The 21305-nt window shown below is 38.3% G+C and overlaps 1 protein-coding gene across 3 annotated transcripts; it reads right to left on the bottom strand.

Annotated features, from left to right (window-relative positions):
* Positions 1-405: 405 nt before the first annotated feature.
* Positions 406-6289, bottom strand: LOC113013908 (uncharacterized). 3 transcript variants are annotated; one of them, XM_026155139.1, is made up of 6 exons: positions 5387-6289; positions 4514-4646; positions 3057-3274; positions 1879-2955; positions 1597-1765; positions 406-1082 (listed from the first exon to the last, which is right to left on the bottom strand). In XM_026155139.1, exons 3-6 carry the CDS (start codon positions 3265-3267, stop codon positions 956-958), a joined length of 1584 nt encoding a protein of 527 aa, XP_026010924.1. In that variant the 5' UTR covers positions 3268-3274; positions 4514-4646; positions 5387-6289; the 3' UTR covers positions 406-955. The 3 variants fall into 3 exon arrangements, with proteins under 3 accessions (XP_026010924.1, XP_026010925.1, XP_026010923.1); XM_026155140.1 differs by having other exon boundaries at positions 3057-3239; XM_026155138.1 differs by having other exon boundaries at positions 3057-4646; positions 5387-5446; positions 6186-6289.
* Between the last annotated feature and the right edge of the window lie 15016 nt (positions 6290-21305).

Raw genomic sequence — 21305 nt, 5'->3', positions numbered from 1 at the left:
CTGTAAAAACGCTTTACAGATGCAACTTGTAAATTGATTTACAGTGAATGAATCTCAGATTAAAACTGTTAAATCTACAGGAAAAAGAAGTTAATTTCACACATAGATGTAAAAGATACAGGAAATAGTGTATTTATATATCACAAGTAATAAATGCTTTTTGTGGATCCATAAACTGCAAAATTAACAGGGAAATATCGTACAAAGAACTAATTTAAAATGGTAGAACTACAGTGAAACTGTGCATATTAAATGGAGCTGCTCTGTAAATTATACATAAAATCTATGCTGAATATTATATGTTTTAATGTAAAATTTTAACCATAACCCAGCAAATTTCTTACTGCTACGCCTACACCCAAACATGCAAAAATACATCTTGAGAAAACACAAGAGAGGAAAATATCACTTTTGGGAAATTTATTTTGCAGCCACATTAGCAAAATGACAGCAAATGGATCCATTTTTCCAACTAACACAATATGCAAGGCACACAGCAACTACACAATTCAATCAAAATATAGGCTATAAAAGCTGTGGAACATTCCTGCAAAGCAAGAACCATGTTCATGAAACAAGCATTTGTTAGACCCTCCACCAGAAAAAGTTAACTAACCTGTTAAGACTTTAAAACAAAAAACACATATTGTGTCAAAAATGATCATAATCACCGTGCAACGCAACACGCACCCTGCTGTCACCACAACCATGGCCCTGGTCAGAAAACATCAGCAAAACCACGTGGTGAAACAAACCTACACATGTGGTCTAGAAACACTGCAGTAGCAGCATGTTGTTTTTTTCTTTTCTTATGTAAATAAAGAACATTCCTACAAAGAAAGAACATCTTCATGAATTGGCTTCATGCATTCGACCAGTAAAAGGTTCCAGTACACATTGTGGAACAAAATTAACAAAGTAAAACTAACAGTCCACAGAGAGTCAAGATTTAGGCTTAGCGCCACTCGTGGTCGGCGAGATCCTGAATCAGGGTGAGGACTCGAGGGTTCACACTGAGACGACGCTTTGAGTTTTTGTTCTCTACTTTGGTTCCTTTTTCTGGGTTTATGGAGAAGAAACACCTGTAGAATAACAATCATATAAAAGTTTATTAAGCATTTTTATAATTGATCAGTTAAAATACACGTACAAAGTAAGTAAAAATTAAGTATATACATATATATACACACAGTCATGGCCATGACCACGTTCAAGACAAAGTATAACCAAAATGCTGTGGGGAAGTGAACAATGCATGGTCAAAAGTATTGGCACCCTTCACGAGTGTCTTCTGCAGTGATATGTCACACTTTAGCATTGTTAAAATCCAAAGCAAAGGTTATAGGTAGTCAGACGTCAGTTGACGCTTGGTCTAGCCCTGAGTCTCGGCCAGGCTTGGACCCGGATTCAGACTGTTAATGTATTTAAAACAAACAAACAAAAAAAAACAACAACAAAAAACAGAAAAAAAACAACTGAAACCGGCTCCAAAGCCGACCGAGACTCAGAGCCAGACCTGGACTCGAACCACATCAAAGCCAGACTCCAGATCCCAGAGTCTCAGTTATGAGAAATAACAAAGCCATATTTGTTCACCTCTGAAGAAACTCTAAAGTGGAAGCCAGCTCAGATGGATAATGGATGTTGAAATTGTAGTAGCTCCCGAACATGAGGCACAGTGCAGAAATGAAGGAGGATATGTTTGTGCTGACGAGGTGCCGATCAACACTCAGCATGTATCTTCTTGAGGAATAGCAGGACTGTCCTGTGAACAAATTATTTAACAGGTTATATCAATAAACACGGCAGTCACATGACATTCTATAAAAAGTGCACTTAAAAAAAAAAAAAAGAGAGAGAGCTATGAAACAGACTTACCACACACGATAATAGTGGGTGTCAGAGGCACTTGCTCCAGTTGTACCTCATCTGCCAGACATGTATCTTCAACACAGAGAAGCATGGACTCCTCCTTCTCTTCAAAGTAGCTGAGCAGAAGCAGGACCATCTCTTTCACATCATCTGAGCAGCCACTCTGCGGTCCCCGCATCCTCTGAAGCCTTGCATAAGTCTGAAGGAACACCTTGCTTTTGCTGACAGCAACTGTGGTCAAGTAGTCCAGTAGCCTTTTCCCCTTCAAATCCAAATTACGTGTGAATGTCTCTTTGAGGTCAATCCCAGTAAGTTCCTTGAAGTGGACAGACATGCCAAGTTCATCAAACCAAAACGGCCACTCCTCCCTAAGGCATTTGATACTTTTCCCCTGATTGACATGCAGACGTTGTGTGTAGTAAGTGGACTTCATTAGACTTTTTACCTCTTCTGGATTGGTGTCAGCTTGCTGGAACATCACCTTGAGTTTTTCCATCTTTTGCTGTTGGCTCTCTGGAGTTTCTTCAAGAGGCAGAAATTCTACATTCCATTTAATGCACCCGTATGTATCCTGCATGGCTGCTCTTTCTTCTAAAGGGATCTCGTCTGTGTGGTCTGAGTCAGTCTGATGTTTTCTTTTTCTTATTTTGGGTGTTGAAGTGCGCCTTACATTTTCAATTCTGTTCTGCAACTGTTTGACAAGTGAAAGGTAGCCTGCGCCAACAATCTCACCCTCTATTAAATCTTGCAGAGAATTGGGATATTTTGCCACCATTTTTCTTGCAACGTCAATTGAATGTTTTCTACCTACATGAGGGCATTTTTCCATCATCTCAGTCACAACAATCCGGACCATTTGCCTCCTCAGTTTTGGGCGAGGCCTTTTCCCCCTCTCAAGAAAATGCATCACTTCTGCAGGAAGTTTACTCCATGGAATTTCAAAGTTGTCATCCCATTGTATGTCACATCCTGGGCTGCTGGAAGAGGTCGACGATAGACTTTGGGGTGAAAGTGAGAGCAATGACAGCGACTGGGTTGATGAGGCTTCCACAGATGATAGCGAGCTGTTCTCTGGAGTTTGGTCTTTAAATTACAAAACAAATACAATTATGATTCACACTGTATGTCTGTTCATGACCATCTCTGCTTTTGAGTTTGAATAGTTGTTTGTTGTTTTTACTTACATTTCTGTTTCCAAGCAGAAAGAAGCTTTCTTGCTTGTACAGGTCTTAATGCTGTCATCAAATCTGCCTCCGTTACGAAGCGTAGATCATCACTTGTCTCAACTCCAATGGACTGCAAGTGCTCCTCCAGGATGTTTTTGTTCACAGCTTGAAGTTCTGGTAGGACTTCCGTGATGGCGACATCTAGGAAGGTTTGCTCTGAGTCACTCATACTTGCACTGAAGAAGAAATGCCACATCCAAACAAAATAGAAAATCACATACAGTTCATACACTTGATGGAGCAGGGTGTGGATTACGTGACACTTATATTAATGTTAAACTATTTACAGTGAGAAGTGAGCTATTAGTTGGACATTATTTTGCCACAATACTATGCTTTAGTGGAATGACTCTGTATTCTTGAAGAATGTATGATACCAAAGGATAGAAATCAGGCAGGTCATTAATGTTGATACACTGTAACCCAAGACTGTCCTTTGTCACAGAATACAGATGGTATTCTGAGAGGAAGATGCCTTTGTGGATATCCATTAGAACATACACAGATGTGTCATTTTGAATCAAGATGAGTAGAAGTTCACCAAACTCCATACACTCGTCATTTCTGTACACAAGAAACTGTCCCTTTTTATATGCAGTGCCCTTGTACTGAATGTCTGTGGTAACTGTGGTATTGCTTTCTGAAAAAGCTAACTCCCTGACCGCATGCTGAATAGTGTCACTGTAGAGGTTGGGATAAAACGCACAGCTCTCCTTGACTTGCAGCAGTTCACGGCATTCTTGCCCTGCTAAAAGATAAGCCTGATACATCTGATGACGTGTTGACAAAGTTTGACAAATATTTTTGAAGCTTTTCAAGTGTCTGGCACATCTTTTGAAGTAACTGTGTTTACATTCAAACCTAAGCGTCCATAACCTCATCAATGGACCAAATTTCAACAACAGTGCTGAATAATGGCGCAAATAGTGGTGCTTGGGTTTTAGTTTAATTCCAGGAAACAACATCTCTCTCATCTCCAAATATTCTTGGATCAAAATGTCAGCGAATGCTATCTGGGACAAGGAAATGCTCTGAGCACAAATAAGATCCACAATGTCTTTCAACTGGAGAGCTAACTGCCATACTTCATCCTCATGGTTTTGTACTTTGTCACCAATCAAAACTGGCAGCAATCTCAAAAGGTTCCAGTTTTGAACGGCTTGCCCTGATAATTTGGATCCGTCAGGTTTGACAGTACATGGCTTTGTAAGTGCTTCGGATCCTTTATATTTAAACTGTTTAATGCGTCTGTTTAAAAGGGAGTATGTGAACCATTTTTTATTTTTTATAATGTTCTTCAGGTACAGTGCTAGATCATATGACACAACTCCTTCAAAGAGGTCATGACCTAGACAAGGTGGGAGACCAGGCTGGGATACGTGAAAAGACTGAAGGGTATTGAAGATGGAGTTTACCTTTATTCCTCTGACGTCTTGGATAGTTTCAGACTGGAGATCAGCAACAGCCGCGTCATATGTCTCTGGAGTGCGTGGAGGACCACAGGCATTCGGATCAGCATAAAACTCACTTCGTGTTACTTCACAGTACCTGCAAAAATATTGAGAGCAGCTGAAGTTTTCTGTAAACCCTCCTATGCAATGAGAACCCAAGTTGTCCCCAGCAATACAGTAAAGACCCCCTTTTACAGTTTCTCCATCTACATCTATTCCATCTGTCTCCAAAGATTTCAGATCTGCCAACAACTCTGAGAAAACTTTGGCTATTCCAAAACGCTTGAAGTCATTCTCAACACACAACAAGACTAAAAACATGTTATCTGTATTTGAACGCAAATGAATGGGTAAATTTGCTAATGACAGATAGACTGCAAGAAGTTTGTGTGTCTTTTTAGCAGAACCCAGGGGATTCACTACCTCAAATGAATCTTGGTACAAAATCAGTTTGAGGCTTTCAGGGTTTTCATTAAAGAACTGGTGACATTTGAAAATTTTGCCATCATATAAATCCTTAAAAATTTCTACATCAGGACCCCCAAACTGTTGTGACTGTGTATTCCTCCATAACTGTGACTCTAAAAAGCTCTTCAGGGTTTCTCCAACTGGTATGTAGTAAGCACATTTTTCTGTCATGTTTTCATCCATTCCCAATGGCACTTTCTTGGGTTCTGTGTATTTAAACATTTTTTTGAATGTTTGATTTCTGGTGTGTGTTGTTCCTAGTTGTCCCTGATGGCAAGCAGAGAACAAATCTGACTCTTTAATGCAGTCACAGATTTTAGTGACTGCTTCATCTGATAGGTTCATTTCATTTTTTAGTAAACAACTTACCTTATTAATTGTGTAGGCTTGACCCAATTCGTGCACATTCTGCATTTCCTCAGCAATACTCTGTATAGTAGAGGCAGGAATTAGCAGCTGTCCTTGCAGTTTAAGGTAAAAGAGACACATGTTTCTGAGATAAGAATGACTATCCTTCTCTGGCATATCACTGGCTGAACTAGCAGATGCCATGGTTTCATGTGTGTTTTCTGAATATTCTGTACTGTCATTTGGGGGCTGAGGACGAGATTCCTTGTACATGTCATCAATACCATCTGGAGAACAAGCTTTATGCTTCCTACACATGTGAGAAGTAAATGATGACTTTTTTGTAAACATATGCTTACAACCACTTACTGGACATGACACAGACCTGCCCTCTGCAATATGATCGTTTAAGTGAGACACTAGCTCTTTCACTGTTTGAAAATGGCGGGCACATAATGAAACCGCACATTTTAAATCTGCAACAAGAGCTTTAGGAGTAGCTTGAAGTGCAGGTGCATTGTGCACACGATAAAAATGCCCCTTGAAAGCAGAGTACGTGGTGAATGTTTGGCTGCAATTGGCGCCAACACATTTAAAAATACAACAAGGCTCATTCTTATGCACTCTGCAATGTAGTACATAGCCTCTTAATGTGACCAATACCTTTTTACAAAAGACGCAGATGATCATTTTTAGTATTTCAAAAGTTTGCCTGTGCTTTTCAGCTGAACTAGCATGCTAGCGCTAGGTTATGAGCATTGGTCTAAATATCAACTGGTGCTTTTATCTCGAAAAAACGTCGCCAAGATATTGAACTTACCGTGCAGACTTTCTGACGAACAAACACAGATCCTCAAAAAACACTTGAAATCGTATGTTTGTAATTTGTCCTAACAACGTAGTTGCTGAAAGTTCGACGTTTTCTTATCTAGTGCTGGCTCGTTAGCTAAGTTCGTGAACTAGGCGCTCTTCTCCTCCCGCCCTCACGTCATTATCCAATCAGAGACGAGCTTCAGATGCACATTCAAAATTAGGCGCGCTCAGTGCAACGTGAGTGGCCTGAAGTAGCTTACAGCTCTGTGGAGATGAGGCACCATAGAGATCCTATGGGAGGCACTGTAAGTTTGTTTAGCCTTTAATAATGAGACATTGCTGACCTAACCCAAAAAAGTATTCTAGTCTAAGTATCACATTGCAATTAAAAGAAACATAAAGAATACAAGCATTATGACAGAAGCATTACTTAGTCGTTAAATAATAATTTCTTATTGGTTACCCTACAATAGGCTGCAAATAGCCCGAATGATTTAAGAAAAAAACATGATGTAAACAATTTTAATTGTATATTTTTATATAGCCTATAAATGGAGAGGCAACCTCTCAGGTTCACAATGACATCTTCTGTGAAAACATTTTTATTAGTCCTATCCATGACTTTGCATCATTTCATGAATCATGTTAAAAGTAGGCCCAGTACATCCATGCAGTTGTAAAGTGACTTATAGGTCATGTGTTTTTAAGAAAAACTGACTAAAACTGTGATTTTTACAGTATTTGCATGTCAAATTAACATGATTGTTTGGTTATGAGTATTACGGTGTTTCACTGTTTTTATTCACAGTATTTGTAGTTTTAACCAATAAATTTGATTATAATCACACATTCATGTTGTAAATATAACAGGAACATTCTGTTTAAAGGTTTACAATAATTCACTGTGATCGAAACAGGAAAGTTGTGTTTTGGGGTTTACTATACATTTCTGTAGGGGTTTTACATGGTTTTTATGTCAATTTCACTGCCCTTTTTTACAGTGCAAGAACAAGATATACAAATAAACTTAGAGACAATAAAGGAACTAAACTCAAAACTAGACCATACAAAATTTGACTAAAAGCATCATCATGGAAGGATAGAATCACGAATACAAAAATAAACTCAAAATGCCGGGTCAAAGACCCCAGCTCCCTGTAGCATGTTACTGAATTACTCTCAGGAGAAAGTAACTTGTTATACTACTCGTTACATTACTTTTGTGTTACTCTGCAAAATGACCTTAAACACATTGTCTCGTAATTAACATTTAACAATATAAACCTATAGGCTACAGTCCCACACACCAACACAAATTTCTATCCTAATGGCAACAGACATGATCTTTCTCTTAGTATTACACAAACAGAACACGAAGCCGACAGCACAAAGCAAAGATAAAAACCAACACAAAGAGACTCGCCAATGTGACTCTACTGTAGAAACACTAACAGGTAGAAACTGAAGCTGCAGCCTGACTGCTCATCCATTTGTTACCTGTTGAAATTCAGAGTTTGGCTTATAAGCAAGCAGACTAACAATTCCAAGGAATTGGACTCCTAGGATTCCCATCCCTAGTTGTAGCCAAATAATTTAACTGCATTTTGAATGATGCAAACTTCATTGATAAATAATGTTGGCTACAAAACCTCGATTTTATTGTCCTTTAAGCTATCATCTACATGTTGTCTATTAATTAGGTCTTGACGTTGACTCTTGTAGCTGACAGTTTTGGAGATGCTGCTGCCATTGCTGCTCTGCACTGTGCTGGCAGCAGCAGGGTGTTTACAAGCTACAGTGAGCCAGAAGCTTTTCAGTATGGGAGGAATGACACAATCTTCATTATGAATCATTCCTGCTTGCAGAGTAGTGTCTGGTCAACTGTTTACCATTAGGGCTGTGAGCTGGATCAGATACGGAGGCTGCCAGACAGACTTGGTGGAATCGTTTGAATTATTTTGTTTCTTAAATAGATGCGTTGGATGAATGATTCAATGATTAATGCATCAGATGAAGTGGAAGGATAGACAATTAAATTAGTGGATGTTTGGCCGGAAGATTGCTATTGCCATGGAAAGGCAATTTTCTAAAAGACTGCCACTGACGGGATTACTGTGTAGAGGTGGGAAGTAACAAGAGCGCAAGTATTTTATTTGAAGTAGAATTTTTAGGTATATGTACTTTATTTGAGAGTTTATTTTTCTGACAACTTTTTACTTTTACTTTCTACTCCTTCCATTTTCAAAACAAGCTCATTACTTTAGGTTTAACACATTTGAGGGGAGTTATTATTTTCTGCATCTGTGCACCTTCAAAGATAATAAAAATTTGATTTCATTTCATTTCATTAGATTTGGAGAGAACAATAACACATAAAGCAAATCATATTAAGGTATCCATCACCTGGACTCATCACACACAGTTTATGTATTATTTGCAGCATGATATTCAGGGCTTAAAGTGACTCAGAATGATTTGGAAGCTCTTTGTCCGGATCATTCCGTATGTCTGGATGTCCAGGAGTTCTGGTCGCAAGTACTTTAGCATCTAGCTGGTGCTACAGAAGAGGAGCAAGTAAAGAGAGTAATGTTGAAGTTGAGTTCAAACGCAGCATTTCTAACAGCTCAACAAATATCAGAAAACAGAAACACTGTTTCTGTGTAGTTTGTCACACAGTGAGTGTCTGTTAGCTAAAGTTGTTGATTTGATTTCACTGGGAGAGAAAAGAATGTGAGAGAAATGTAAGAAAGACAGATTACATGTAAAGTAATGGATCTATGGCCTGCATTATGTGTTCCTAAAGTTTTTCATATTATTAACCATCCTGCAAAATAAATGGAAGAATACTCACTTTTTGTTACTCAAAGGTTGCATAAAAATACCAGCTGAGTACAGGCTTAAATGCTTAGTTTATCATAAAGGGTTATAGTGGACTGGTGCAGAGCAGCTAATGTGTCCATGGTCAAAGTTAGGATACAAAAAGGGTAGCAGACATCAAATTAAATGTAAGTTGATGATGAGGATTAGATTTGCTGACTGAATTTTACATTTGTACTGATTTTATAATGTGTGGGTGCGAGAAATCAGCCACCATACAACATCTGCTTGTATCATGTTGAATTCACTTGTGAAAATCCACCAAATTTAGCAGCACAATTAAAAACAAACTCTACACAAAATAGCACTCAATATCTAAATTACTGTGACACTGCAGCACAACCACAGATCTCTGGGTTCTTGCACTTTTTAAAGTCCCACTTAAACCTGTGACTATTCAAATTTTTCTGTTTAGATGTTGATGCAAAGTCACCCATGGAAATTTTAAAATTCTAATTCTGATGAATTAGAAATTCAGTTAAAAATAATGTTCATATTCATATTTATTTATATTATTTTATTATAATATTAATGCGATGGCTTGGCAAAAAAACAAAAATGTCGTACGAGGAGTTACTTTTTACATTTGTATCTTTTTTACTTTTAACTGAGTAAAAAACTGTAGTATTTTTTTTACACAATTATTTGTGCTTCTGTTTCAGTCACAAATGTACTTTTGCCACCTCTGCCGCTATGAATCTTTACACCAGCTTCCCCAGAGGACTGAACCCAATCAGTGAAGTGATCCCTTAACTGACTTCTTCTCTGCCCTGACCATGAGGAGAGGTTTTGAGTGGTGCCCTGGTTGCACAGATGCATCCAAAAAAAAGTTAATAGTCCAATTACCCATCATAAAGAGTTCCCTTCAAGTTTTATAAACCATGAAAACCTACTGAAAGTGTTTTACACCGTTTTTTACTTACTTTAACAATCTGTGGTTAGGTTTAGACTCTGAGAACTTCTTGGTTACATTTGGGACACTTTTCTCAACAGTAACCATCTGTGCTGTAAAAGTTGGGGGCAGCTAATGCCATAACCCCATCTGTCAGGCTCTACCGTGTGACCCTTTTTTGTGTAAATTAGCCATAACAGCAGTTTTAATAGATGCCCCAGGAATGAGAACAGCTTGGCACAAAGCTACTTCTTCACTTTTATTCCACTGCACAGCTGTATGTAGTCATCTCAGGCGTTCAGTGTTGAATAGTTAGCAAAGCATCTATCATTAGCTGTGGACTTAACATGGGAGCTGCTATTTATGGTGATCGGGAAGAGGTGTAATGAATTAAAATACAGTGTAAAAAGAAACTTTGTGAGTAAATAGCAAAGCATGTGAGCAAAACAGTCAAACTTATACAATAAATAAACACAAAATAAAATATTAAAGTTCTTCGGTAGATGATATCTATAATATTTATGTGCTATGATTTTATATATACATATAGTAGAGATTAGATGTCTTAGTGGAACTGCAGGCAAAACATATGCATCATTCTGTGCAGGGAAGAAGAAACAATGACCAAAACATATTACCGTAAGTATAAAGTGACAGTACTGATTATCTCCAGAATCTTCCTAGCTACTACTTCTGTGACTGCTGATATGGACTTTTCTTCTTTTACTACTTTACAAGCTCACCTGGATCTACTACTCGCAACTAGCTATTTATGCCTGTGATACGGGTGTTAGTAATTTAAGATACTCATATCCTTGTATTGAGCAGGTGCAGGGAAGCAGAGCCCGGAGATGACAAACTAAATGAGCTTGTTTTCATTCCACTGGAGGAAATGTGATCTAGTTGCCACAGCAACTGAACCCAGAGGTTCACACAAGCCTAAGAAATTAAAAACAAGAGGTTATATGAGCAAAAGAAAAACTTCAGGATATGATTACGAATGTGTCAGGACCAGTAACTGCACTGTAAAATACCAAAGGCAAAAATGTTTTTAATTGAAATTAATGAACAGTAAATGGCACTTATTATGGAAACATTATACCTTTCCTTATGACGCTCATACTAAACATGGCCAGTGAGTACAAGTAACCCCTCTAAACCAAAAGCTCAGAGCTGCTCTAGGTGCTCCATTTTGACTGAAATTGTATTTAAGGGACTGAATTAAATTATGGATACTTCTAAGTATCTATTAAAGTGCATAATAGCAAAATAGAGTTCTAACAGCTCTAAGTAGGCTACATAATTATAAAAACATTTTAGTATAAGGTGGGAGAACAGATGAGCTTGTTTGTGTTTAGAAGGTGCTTCAGCCTGAGTTCTTACTGTCCTTTCTAACCTGATATTTTCTTCCTAATCTCAGCTTCCCCATGCATGAAATCGTTTGGGCAGAATGATAGGATGTTTGGCTGAGGAGCAGCAGCGTGAGATTTGTTTCTGTGCAGATAAACACGGCCTTCACTGTTGTCTCAGCAATTGAGAACACTTTCTATTTCAATTTCAGTGTGTGAAAGGTGGAAAATAATCACGCAAAGAGCAAACAGGTTCAGTGATTCTCCTAACTACCTTGGATATCTTAGTTGTTGGTCTAACAGAAAAAAATATTTTCATTTTGATACCACTCCATCATGCAGAAAAACTTCTGAATTTTCCCTTTTGGTAAGATTCAAAAATAAAACAAATGAAGTGGAACATGCAATGATTCCAACAAGGCAAGGCTTAGAAACATTTATGAACTAATGGTACAAAATGGTATTTTCTCAACCAACAGTTCAAAATAAACCCTCTAAATTTAATGTATTTTCATTTTAGATGGCTAAAAGTATTCACCCCCAACTAAAGTTCAGCTGGTGCTGGTATTGTGTGACTAAGTTCATAAACTTTTATCTTGTTTTGATATATTATTTTACAATATAGAATATAGAATAAATATTTATTTTAGAAAACCTTTATCTTAATTTTTAAGAAAAATTAACTACTGAAAATATATCATATTTGCACCTGTGTGCCTCTTTAATAAGTTGTTGGTTGTTGTTTCTTCCAGAGGAACAACATCTGATAGGTGAAACACTGATGTATTAAAGACGACGGGATACCCGATGTCAAACACATGAGCCGTTACTTGACCAATGAGCTCATGCCGTGGTGACGCGTCTGTCCACAGTTCACAACAATCGGTTCTTCTAGAAAAGTATTATTCAGACAAAATGTCTTGACCTATATTTACATTTTCACCAAATTCTCACTCCTCATGGAGTGGATTTGTCAGTTTTGCACAAAATGATTGAAGAAGAAAGATTTTTATCAAACAATAAAGTGATAGCTTCAGATGCATACCTCTGTTCTTCTGTTACTCTAATGGTAATGATGATCATGATCCTAGTGGTTGACTCCCACAGTAGAAAGGTTCCTACTGTGGGAGTCAACCAATGAGTTGCTAATATTAGTAATACAGTGTTATCAGCACTATGACAAGTTGATGCATTCACACATTTCCATGCTTTTGAAGGTCATGGTTCCTACACACAGTGGAGTCAAACACTCCTGGCATCTACACTTTCATACAAGAGTGAAGTAGACTCATTTGCTTTGGATGTGGTGGTTTGCATCCTCTTTGGCGTCTAGGTAGATTTTACTTTTCATTAGTTGGTGCAGTAAGGCCAAAAAATGAAAAGAAAAACAAAAAAACTCACCATTTTCTTTTAGTACTTCACACATTACAATAACATGTAAATTATGATGGATCGTGAGCCAGATGAGCTACTGTGTCACTGACATTGTGGCTGACTTGTGTGACACATGAGAGGAAAACGTTCTTCCTTCTGTTCTTTGTTGTTTTCCCGTTTGCCATGTTGCCTCCAGCTGTGGGTTCCCCCCAGCAGACATTAGGGAAGTATATCAATTTTCTAGTAAAAAAAAACAAAACCCAAAAAAACAGAATTCATAAAAATTTAGTCCTGCTTGTGATAAACAAGCTCTTATACAACAGCTTAGATGTATCTCTAATGCATTTGTAGCCACCAAATGAGCAGTGTGGGAAAATGTAACTATAGCTATAAAACTGAAATATTTCAGATTATTCTGTTTTTTAACCTCTCTTTTTTAAATGTGTGGGGTTGTCCAGTCGACATGCTGTTACAGGGCTGTAGTTCTTTGTTATTAGCAAAACACACCTGTTAATGAGATAAGAAAGTCTGGTAGCTCCAGTTTTTTACTTTCGCTCTCTATTGCCTTACCACAGACTTCTTCAGCACAGTCAGAGCTCTTAAACATAAAATGTACTGTTATCTATACTAATTCAATGGAAGCGTGTTGTGGCTTTGATTCGGGAGCAGTAACCCTGCGGTCCCTCGAATCTTTTGAGGCAGAATTTTCAAGAGTGCAGGATAATTGCACTCAAACAGGCCACGCTTACCAAGCATTTCGCTTTGTTTCTCCTAATAATCAGTTGAGGTCTGCCTCTGCCCACCAACCCTCAGTAATCTCTATCCATAATAACACAGCTGCCTTGGAAATGTGGCAGGAGGTAGGAGTCCCCAAATGTAAGCGCATTTGGCGAGAAGGAGGCAAAGCTGCTCTTCGAAGACAGGCTGCAAGTAACATAAGGCTCTCCAGCCCTCCCAGGGTTTAATGTCTTATTATTTTCCACAGAAAGTACCAAAATGAACACTTTTGTCGGCAGGGACACTGCTGTGTTGGTGTCACTTCCTCTGAGCATGCAGCGAGGGGGGAGGCTTGCTGAGAATTGAGGGAAACTGGAGAAATTCACTTTTTTTTATTAGTAGCTGTTCATTTAGCTGGCATCTTACATCCAAAGATGACTTCAGAGCGTTCTGTTGAGGGATCAGTTATGCACTCAGGATGAATTTAATAAGGATGAGGATTGAAATACACAAACACGGAGCCAAATATAGAATTGTCCAATTATTATTTTTTTCCAGTGCTAGAGCGTCACCACCTCTGTGACTCTATTCCTGTTATAACACTTTGACTTACTGAATTTCTGTTCACCACAATGTTAGAATAGGGCTGCTTGTTCATTTTAACTAGATGAGTCATATGAGTCATTGAGCCTAAATTAACCATGTGTAGTGAGAATTTAGAAGGAGTAAATGGGGACGAGAAACCTTTTTTTTATTAAGTCTATTTTATTTTATCTCATTTTTTAAAATTTATTCATTTTGGCTAGCCCTCTGAAAGAGAATGACATGTTTGAGAAAAGCCGATTGACTGCTTAAAGTGGACACTCAGAGTACAAAATAATTATGCAAAGCAAGATGACTAATGCATAATCCAACACTTTCACACTTAAAGTCTTGCATGGTCACAGTGATAATGGAAATCAGTTTTTGCACATCACGAAGTAGTTAACATCCTCCGCTACGTTGTTTGACTGCGTCCCTCTGTGCCTGGTAACCCTGAGCCATCTAGCTCGCATGCATAGACAGTGTGACAGCATGATTAATTGTGTCGTTTTTGGGTGCAAACTAAGCTAGAAGATGGATATGTGAGGAGTTCTCGGCATTGGAAGCAGAAGCAGTTGCTTATTTGCTGCGTGAAAGAGAAGAGCAATGCAATGATAAATGAAAGTGCTGAAATATTTCACTGATGTCTTAGGAAAATGCTGTCTAAGAGTCTCAAAACAATATTTTTTTCAGAAGGATAAATGGGTTCTAATCTTCCATTTAGGCACTTTGATGGCCCCTGTAATGGCAGCATAAACTTTCACAGTCATATTCAATTTAAATGACTGGGTTGGGATGTCGGCCAACTTTACTGCAAATGCAGGGGAAATAAAGAAGATTTTGCAAAATTCCGACTATATTTCTCTTACTGTAAACTCAGCCAATGCAGATGTGTCAGCAGAGGTAATATCCACACGTAGTAGCTCAACTCATCAGCAGCATATTGGATTAGACTGCAGATTATCATGTAGGCTGTGAGCAGTGGGCAAGCAGATAACCATGCCTTCAGAAATTATTAATCACAGTAAACCAACACTAAAGTGTTTTGCCCCCAGTGAACGCTACAGCAACAGAAATGAAATAACTACTGTTTATGCAAGTAAAAATATGCAACTGCAAGCACAGCAACACTGAGACCGTTGACTGAATGCAGTAAATGTGCATGTTCATGAGTCCCTTAGCCTCGCAGGGCAATTTATGGTGAGCGGACACAGAATAAAACACATTTCAATCATTCACACTTCAGTCGCTTTACTGACAGCTGACAGCTTTTGTGATTATGCTTTGCAAGTTTTTCTTTCTTCTGCAATCCAGTGGGTAGAAATGCTCAGTAATCACAAACATGGTGCAGTGTTTAAGATTTACAGAGAAACGAGAATGAATGTGATGTTATAATTTCCCAGTTTTTGTTTCGCCGGTTCCATGGCACATAAACAAAGACTTAATAAAAGGATAGAAACATGAAGGTGAAGATGAACGTATAATCTGGCATTAAGTGTGCATTACATGCAAATAAGAGAAATGACTCAGTGTTTGACAGGGGATTTTCAGTTTGTGCCCACACACACACACACACACACACACACACACACACACACACACACACATCCATGCACACACACACACACACACACACCATGACACCTGATTGAAAGATGCTCTTTATGGCACATCTGACAGCGTACACAGCATGAAACATGTAACTGTGTGGTTGCAACAAATAGAGCAAATAGAGCTTGATTTTGCATAAATATTGTGGCAGCTGCAAATAGACACACTCTGTTGTCTGGGAGAAATCATAATTATGTATGTCACATAAAGATTTTATGTTTTGATTTTGTCTCAGGAAGATCAAAGGAAAGAAGTAAGGACACATTTCTTATTCAGACTATATTATCCTAATTATTCTACACAAGTAAATGGTTATAACAGCCTCTTAAGCCACTGGATGCAGACATTCTGCATCTTACCTGAAATAAATCTGGTGCACACACTGTAGACAGTCATAAATCACCCAGCAAGTAAAAATACTTTTTAAAAAACCATGCAAATTTGAATACATGAATAAAAGTGGATCTGCAAAGAATGCATATACAGAGAATTCAAACCTTATCGTATCCAGGGAAGGCTTTGCTGAGCAAGCCACAGCACCATCCTCCTGACGTGCACAATAAAGATGAGTTTGTTCAATATTTTATGCTGCTACCTAATGTGTTGCTTTTCCCTGACACCCTCATCCGCAAATAATACACATGCTTATTCAACATCCCCACGGTGTGTTATTATCAAGCCCTTTAAAGCTGTCACCTCTCAGAGAAACACCGCTGTGCAGCAATAAATTCGGAATTTGATTAACCAGAGCACATCTTGACCTTTGATATTGTGACACAACAAGAAGGTAGTCATTATGTGCTACACGGTGTATCTGCTTGGGAATATTGTGCTGCTGTAGCTTTATTTTTAGGGGAAAAAATGCAACATTTGTATTCTCCCTTCATCTGTAACTTCCCTTGTTTAATTTTTGATGATTTTCCCCCCTCTTTTGAGTCTCGCTGTGTTATGCCATTTCACTTCTCGCAAGGCACCCATCTCCATCTATTGATCAAACTTCAGCATCAGGGGTCGTTCACTTTCCTTCTCCAGGGAGGTGTATTGACATTTAAAGCCGCGCTCTGTCATATCAATAATTTACACAATAACGCTGCTGTGGCCTTCGATATGCAACACAGAATCACAACAGCAAATGTCAATAAAGCATCGATGTTTTAGGTGTAAGTGCTATAAATTCAATTAACAGCTACGCCGCAAGAAAATATAATAAGCTGGATGTTTTCCTGCTTTATACAAAAAGACAGAAAATTAAATTTAGCTAATTTACTTGCTGATTGATGTGTGATGAATTACGCTCTTTAAAATCGACATCATACATATTTGCAGATGGCAAAATCCGCCAGTCTCCTTCGATTTTCTTTGCTAATGCATGAATTCATGAATGATGGTCACTTTGAATTTATTTAAATAAATAAAGTGCATTTCAGCACTGGCCAGGAAATACATCAGACACTATAACTGGTGTGTAGATATGTATTACATTTAATACATATCTACATTTCTTAACTGATAAGAAAACATTTTTTTCTGGATGGGGCATAATTTAAATTGAGGATTTTTTCAATGTAATGTCTGTCTCTAATAATCACACAGACTGCTACAACTAGTAACACATGCATAGTTTTCACAGGTTTGCAAGGTGTGTTGCAGCTTACACCCCTAAACTCTTGTCTGGCCATTTGTCTACATATTCAGAAACTATCAGCTTACAACTTAGGAAGGGCTTTACTAACAGCTTGCTAATCCTTAAGCACAGTGTAGAAGCTCTGTGTCAGGCATCTGTGCATGCAAGCCTTAAGCTGTTGCTATAAGAGTCCAAATGTCCACAGGCTGTACTACAGTAAGCCCTTCAAATGTATTATTTTACCAAGCCAAAGTTTGGACATTAGGTCACAAACTGAGAATGAGCCTTTTGTCCTCACACCAACTGGTCAACAGCTCTAAGAGCGGCTTTATCATAAAACCTGTAAAATGTCTCCATCTAGTGAGTGAAGTGGTGTAAAGTGATGGTTTTTTTTCCTTCTAACAAGCCTTTTGGTTCGCTCTCATGAGATCATGATCATCACAGTGGGTTGAGTTTTCTGAAATTTTCTTTTCAATATTTATCTTGAATAAATCAAGACAAAAAAATGAGAATTTATCATCTGTTTTCAAAAAGAAAAAGAAAAACATCCCATTCTACTGGTCAATCAGTGTTGAATCACTTATTGGTAAATGTACCAAAACATTTAGCAGCTAACGATTCAAAAAGAAGAAGATAATGAGCATAAATGGTATTTAATTAAGTAAACTCAAGAGGTGGAATTTTTTCCTCTCCATATCTGACATTTCCAAAAATGTCAGATTCCTTTTTGAAACTATGTCTGAGGAATATTTTTGGGGGCCAAAATCTTACAGTATTCACTTGTTCCCTGTGAGGACGAGTGTCACAGTCAAATTTTAATTACCAAATCCGAGCCGAGTGGTGTAAAATGTCAGTATAAATTATTACGAGACTGTCTGTAAGCATATAATTCGGCAGCATTTGTGCAATGTCACCCCCATGGAAGATGTGTGTCAGCTGTTCCCACCTCTACAGTGCCTGAGGGACACAGTGAGGCCAGAGGAAGTTCAACAGTGGGTCACTCCTAATTGCCCAGCAAAGGGTTATTTCGCTCTTTGTTTTACATTCCAGGCCATCATCTTTTTCTCTGCTCCTCATGATCCCCCTCTCAGCAGCAAACCACAAAGGTAGATAAATGTACCTGTGTCCTCCATGGACTGAATTTTAAGCAGTTTATTGAGTTAAACATTGTGAAAGCCTTGGCGGATTTTCTCTGTGAGGGTTCTGCTGCTTGAAATTGGTGCCAAGTGACTTAGAGGACCAGATTAATTTATTGCTTCACACGGGAATCATATGAATTTAAAAAGGACAATTTCACGTCCATTTTCCTTGACAGTTTTATCTGGTTAGGCTGAGGCAGAACCGTAGCACATTGACTGAAGTATTTATTATGAGTTGTTTGTATTTACAAAAAACTGCTTATAGTTTTACATAATAATTTTTTATTTGCACAATACTCCCAAAGGCAAACGTTTATTTTCCAAGTGGAGACGATGGGTGAGGGAAAATGTTGATGATGCTTGGTTTTGGTTTTAATTATAAGATGAGGGAGAGCGTCTGCAGGGCATATGGAAGACTGGTGGGATTTCAACATTTCAAGTTCACAGTTTGAAAAACGAGCCACTGAGACAGCAAACACAGCATTATTCCAAAGGTTATGGAAATTTTTATTTAAAGTTGTTACAACAAAAATAAATACACTCTGATACTGTTTTGATATAAAACAACTAAATGTTTGGATACCTAGAGTAAGAATTCAGAAGCAGTAGCAATAAGTAAGTATATCCTAAATTCATCCTTATTTGCCTGTAAAGTACTCCATTATTACTGATGAGAGATGTGACCCATGATAATCTTGTTTCGGATTCAATTCTGTGGACATGCTTAACTAAATCATAGATTCCATTTTTTTTCTTTAAAATCACCGTGGCTTTGCAGGCATTTATTCATAATGTCAAAGTTTGTGCATTATCCATTCACGACCTCTCCTCACCAGCTCCTTTATCCTAGAAATATTATCATTCACTTTATTAACTTTTTGGTATATATTCCAGTGGTCCACAGTCACTCTTTGTAAGATTGCTTTTGCACTCCAGCTATTGTATTTCAAATGCTTTTCTTAACTTCATTGCCCTTCTGTTTGCCTGGGTAGTCATTTATACTGATTTATCCCTTCATAGGCTTGACTGTGTGCTATACTTAGAGATGATACAGCTATCATCTCTGTATATGTTTCAGGTCACTCTCATTTGGAGAAATCCTGCCCTGCAAAGCTTCTCAAGACTGGAAGTTATCATTTCAGTAATTTTTCAAACATTCTTCATTTTGTATGTTATGCTCAAGGCTTATGTTTGCAGTTTTGTGCCATTTTGTGACCAGTGGGTTTCTTGTCAGTTGAGGCACACCTTATGTAATGTCCTTCGCACTGTCAAAGGCGTCACTGAAACCCCAGTTTCTGCACATAATCCATGTGTCAAGTCAGGAACACTAAATCCCTCATGCCCTGGCATTTATTTTTTATTTCTAGTTGAGAAAACATCCTTAAATTCAGCACCAGCACCATGTAATAAGGTTTTTATAGATGTAAGATCTATTTATAGCACTAGGCCGGAGTGAGATTAGAAAAACTTTACAATTTTGATTAGTTGCAAATAAAATTTAACTAGAGTGAAGGACAACCTCATAGTACTGATTCTCTAAATACTGATTTCAGTGAATCTGTTCTAAAGTTTTTCTTTTAACATTTGCACAAGTCTGACCAGGGGGCACAGTGAGAAAGTGTGAAAAACATATTACCTGTGTTATTAGTATCCTTACAGCTTCGTCCCCTCTCTTCTATTACTGCCCAAAATCAAACAATAAAAGAAAACACTCTGAACTTGCCAGCACTAGTTTTCTCATCATTCTCATTATAGAATCCTATTTGGTCCAGCCCCAGAACTTTTCTTCTCTCTCCCATCCACATGAAGTCTCTGAACTGGTTTCTTCTCTGTTTATCATTATCTGATCATGTGTTTCTCTGTTTATGATCATTGCTGACAATTCAGAGCCACAGGGGCACAGCCTGCTTAAGAAAACTTCACATCAAACAATTTGTTAATAATTAATCATTACAAATTAATGCTCCAAGACCCACCCGCAGTGGCTCAGCACCCAAACCAGTGGGACATGCCCCACAAAACCACTGCCACAACTAATCATGCTTTTGAATCATACCATCTGTGTTATGAATCGCCCTGGTAAAGAAGGCCCAACAGCGGCTGCACTTCCTCTGTGTCCTGACAAAGAATAAGCTGAACTGGAAGCTGCTGCTGGCCTTTTACTGCTCCTCAGTGGAGAGCGTGCTCGCCTACTGCCTGGGTGTTTGGTACACAGGGGCCACTACTGAGAAAGGAAGGGTTCGCAGAGGGTAATTAACATGGCCCAAAATATCATGGCTGCCCTCTGCCGTCCCTGGGCGCAATATATACATCCTTCTGTCTCAAGAAAACCAGGGCCATCACAGATGACCCCTTGAACCCCACCTACCACCTGTTTGACTTGCTGCCTTCTGGTTGGTGCCTCAGGTCAATCAGGTCCCACACCTCCAGACTCACAAACAGCTTCTTCCCTTGTGCCATTCGGACTGTTAACAAATACTATCCCCCCCACACCCCACCCCTGCCCACTCATCTCACCAATCTCAGCCATGATATGAATATTCCTTATCACTCAGGCCACTCACATATAGACACTAAATCAAGTCCTTTGCACTACTTCCAGCACTTTTTTCACCATTGTGTGCCTCTTCTATTATCATTGCCTTTCTCTTGATTATATAAATTTCTCCTGTTTGTTATTTATTCCTGCTGTCTTACTATTTATATTTTATTCCTGCACAGTTGGTGTGGAGCAACCCTAATTTCGTTTTGATGTACCATGACAATAAAGGGCTATTCTATTCTTCAGATTTTGTGATGAGAATTTATTTGTACATGCCCCAGAAAATAATGTTTATTTGTTAAGAATCCATATATGTACAATTCAGTAAAAACAATAAACATTTGTTTTATTTTTTTTATTATAGCGTCTCGTCTCGTGTGGAAGATTTCCTGGTGTTGCGTTCGAAGAAGCCCTTTTTTA

This window comes from Astatotilapia calliptera, chromosome 20, assembly GCF_900246225.1.
Source record: "Astatotilapia calliptera chromosome 20, fAstCal1.2, whole genome shotgun sequence".
In the NCBI taxonomy this organism is placed as follows: domain Eukaryota; kingdom Metazoa; phylum Chordata; class Actinopteri; order Cichliformes; family Cichlidae; genus Astatotilapia; species Astatotilapia calliptera.
Note: the sequence above shows the minus strand (reverse complement) of the source record. Positions and strands in the feature narration are given on the sequence as shown.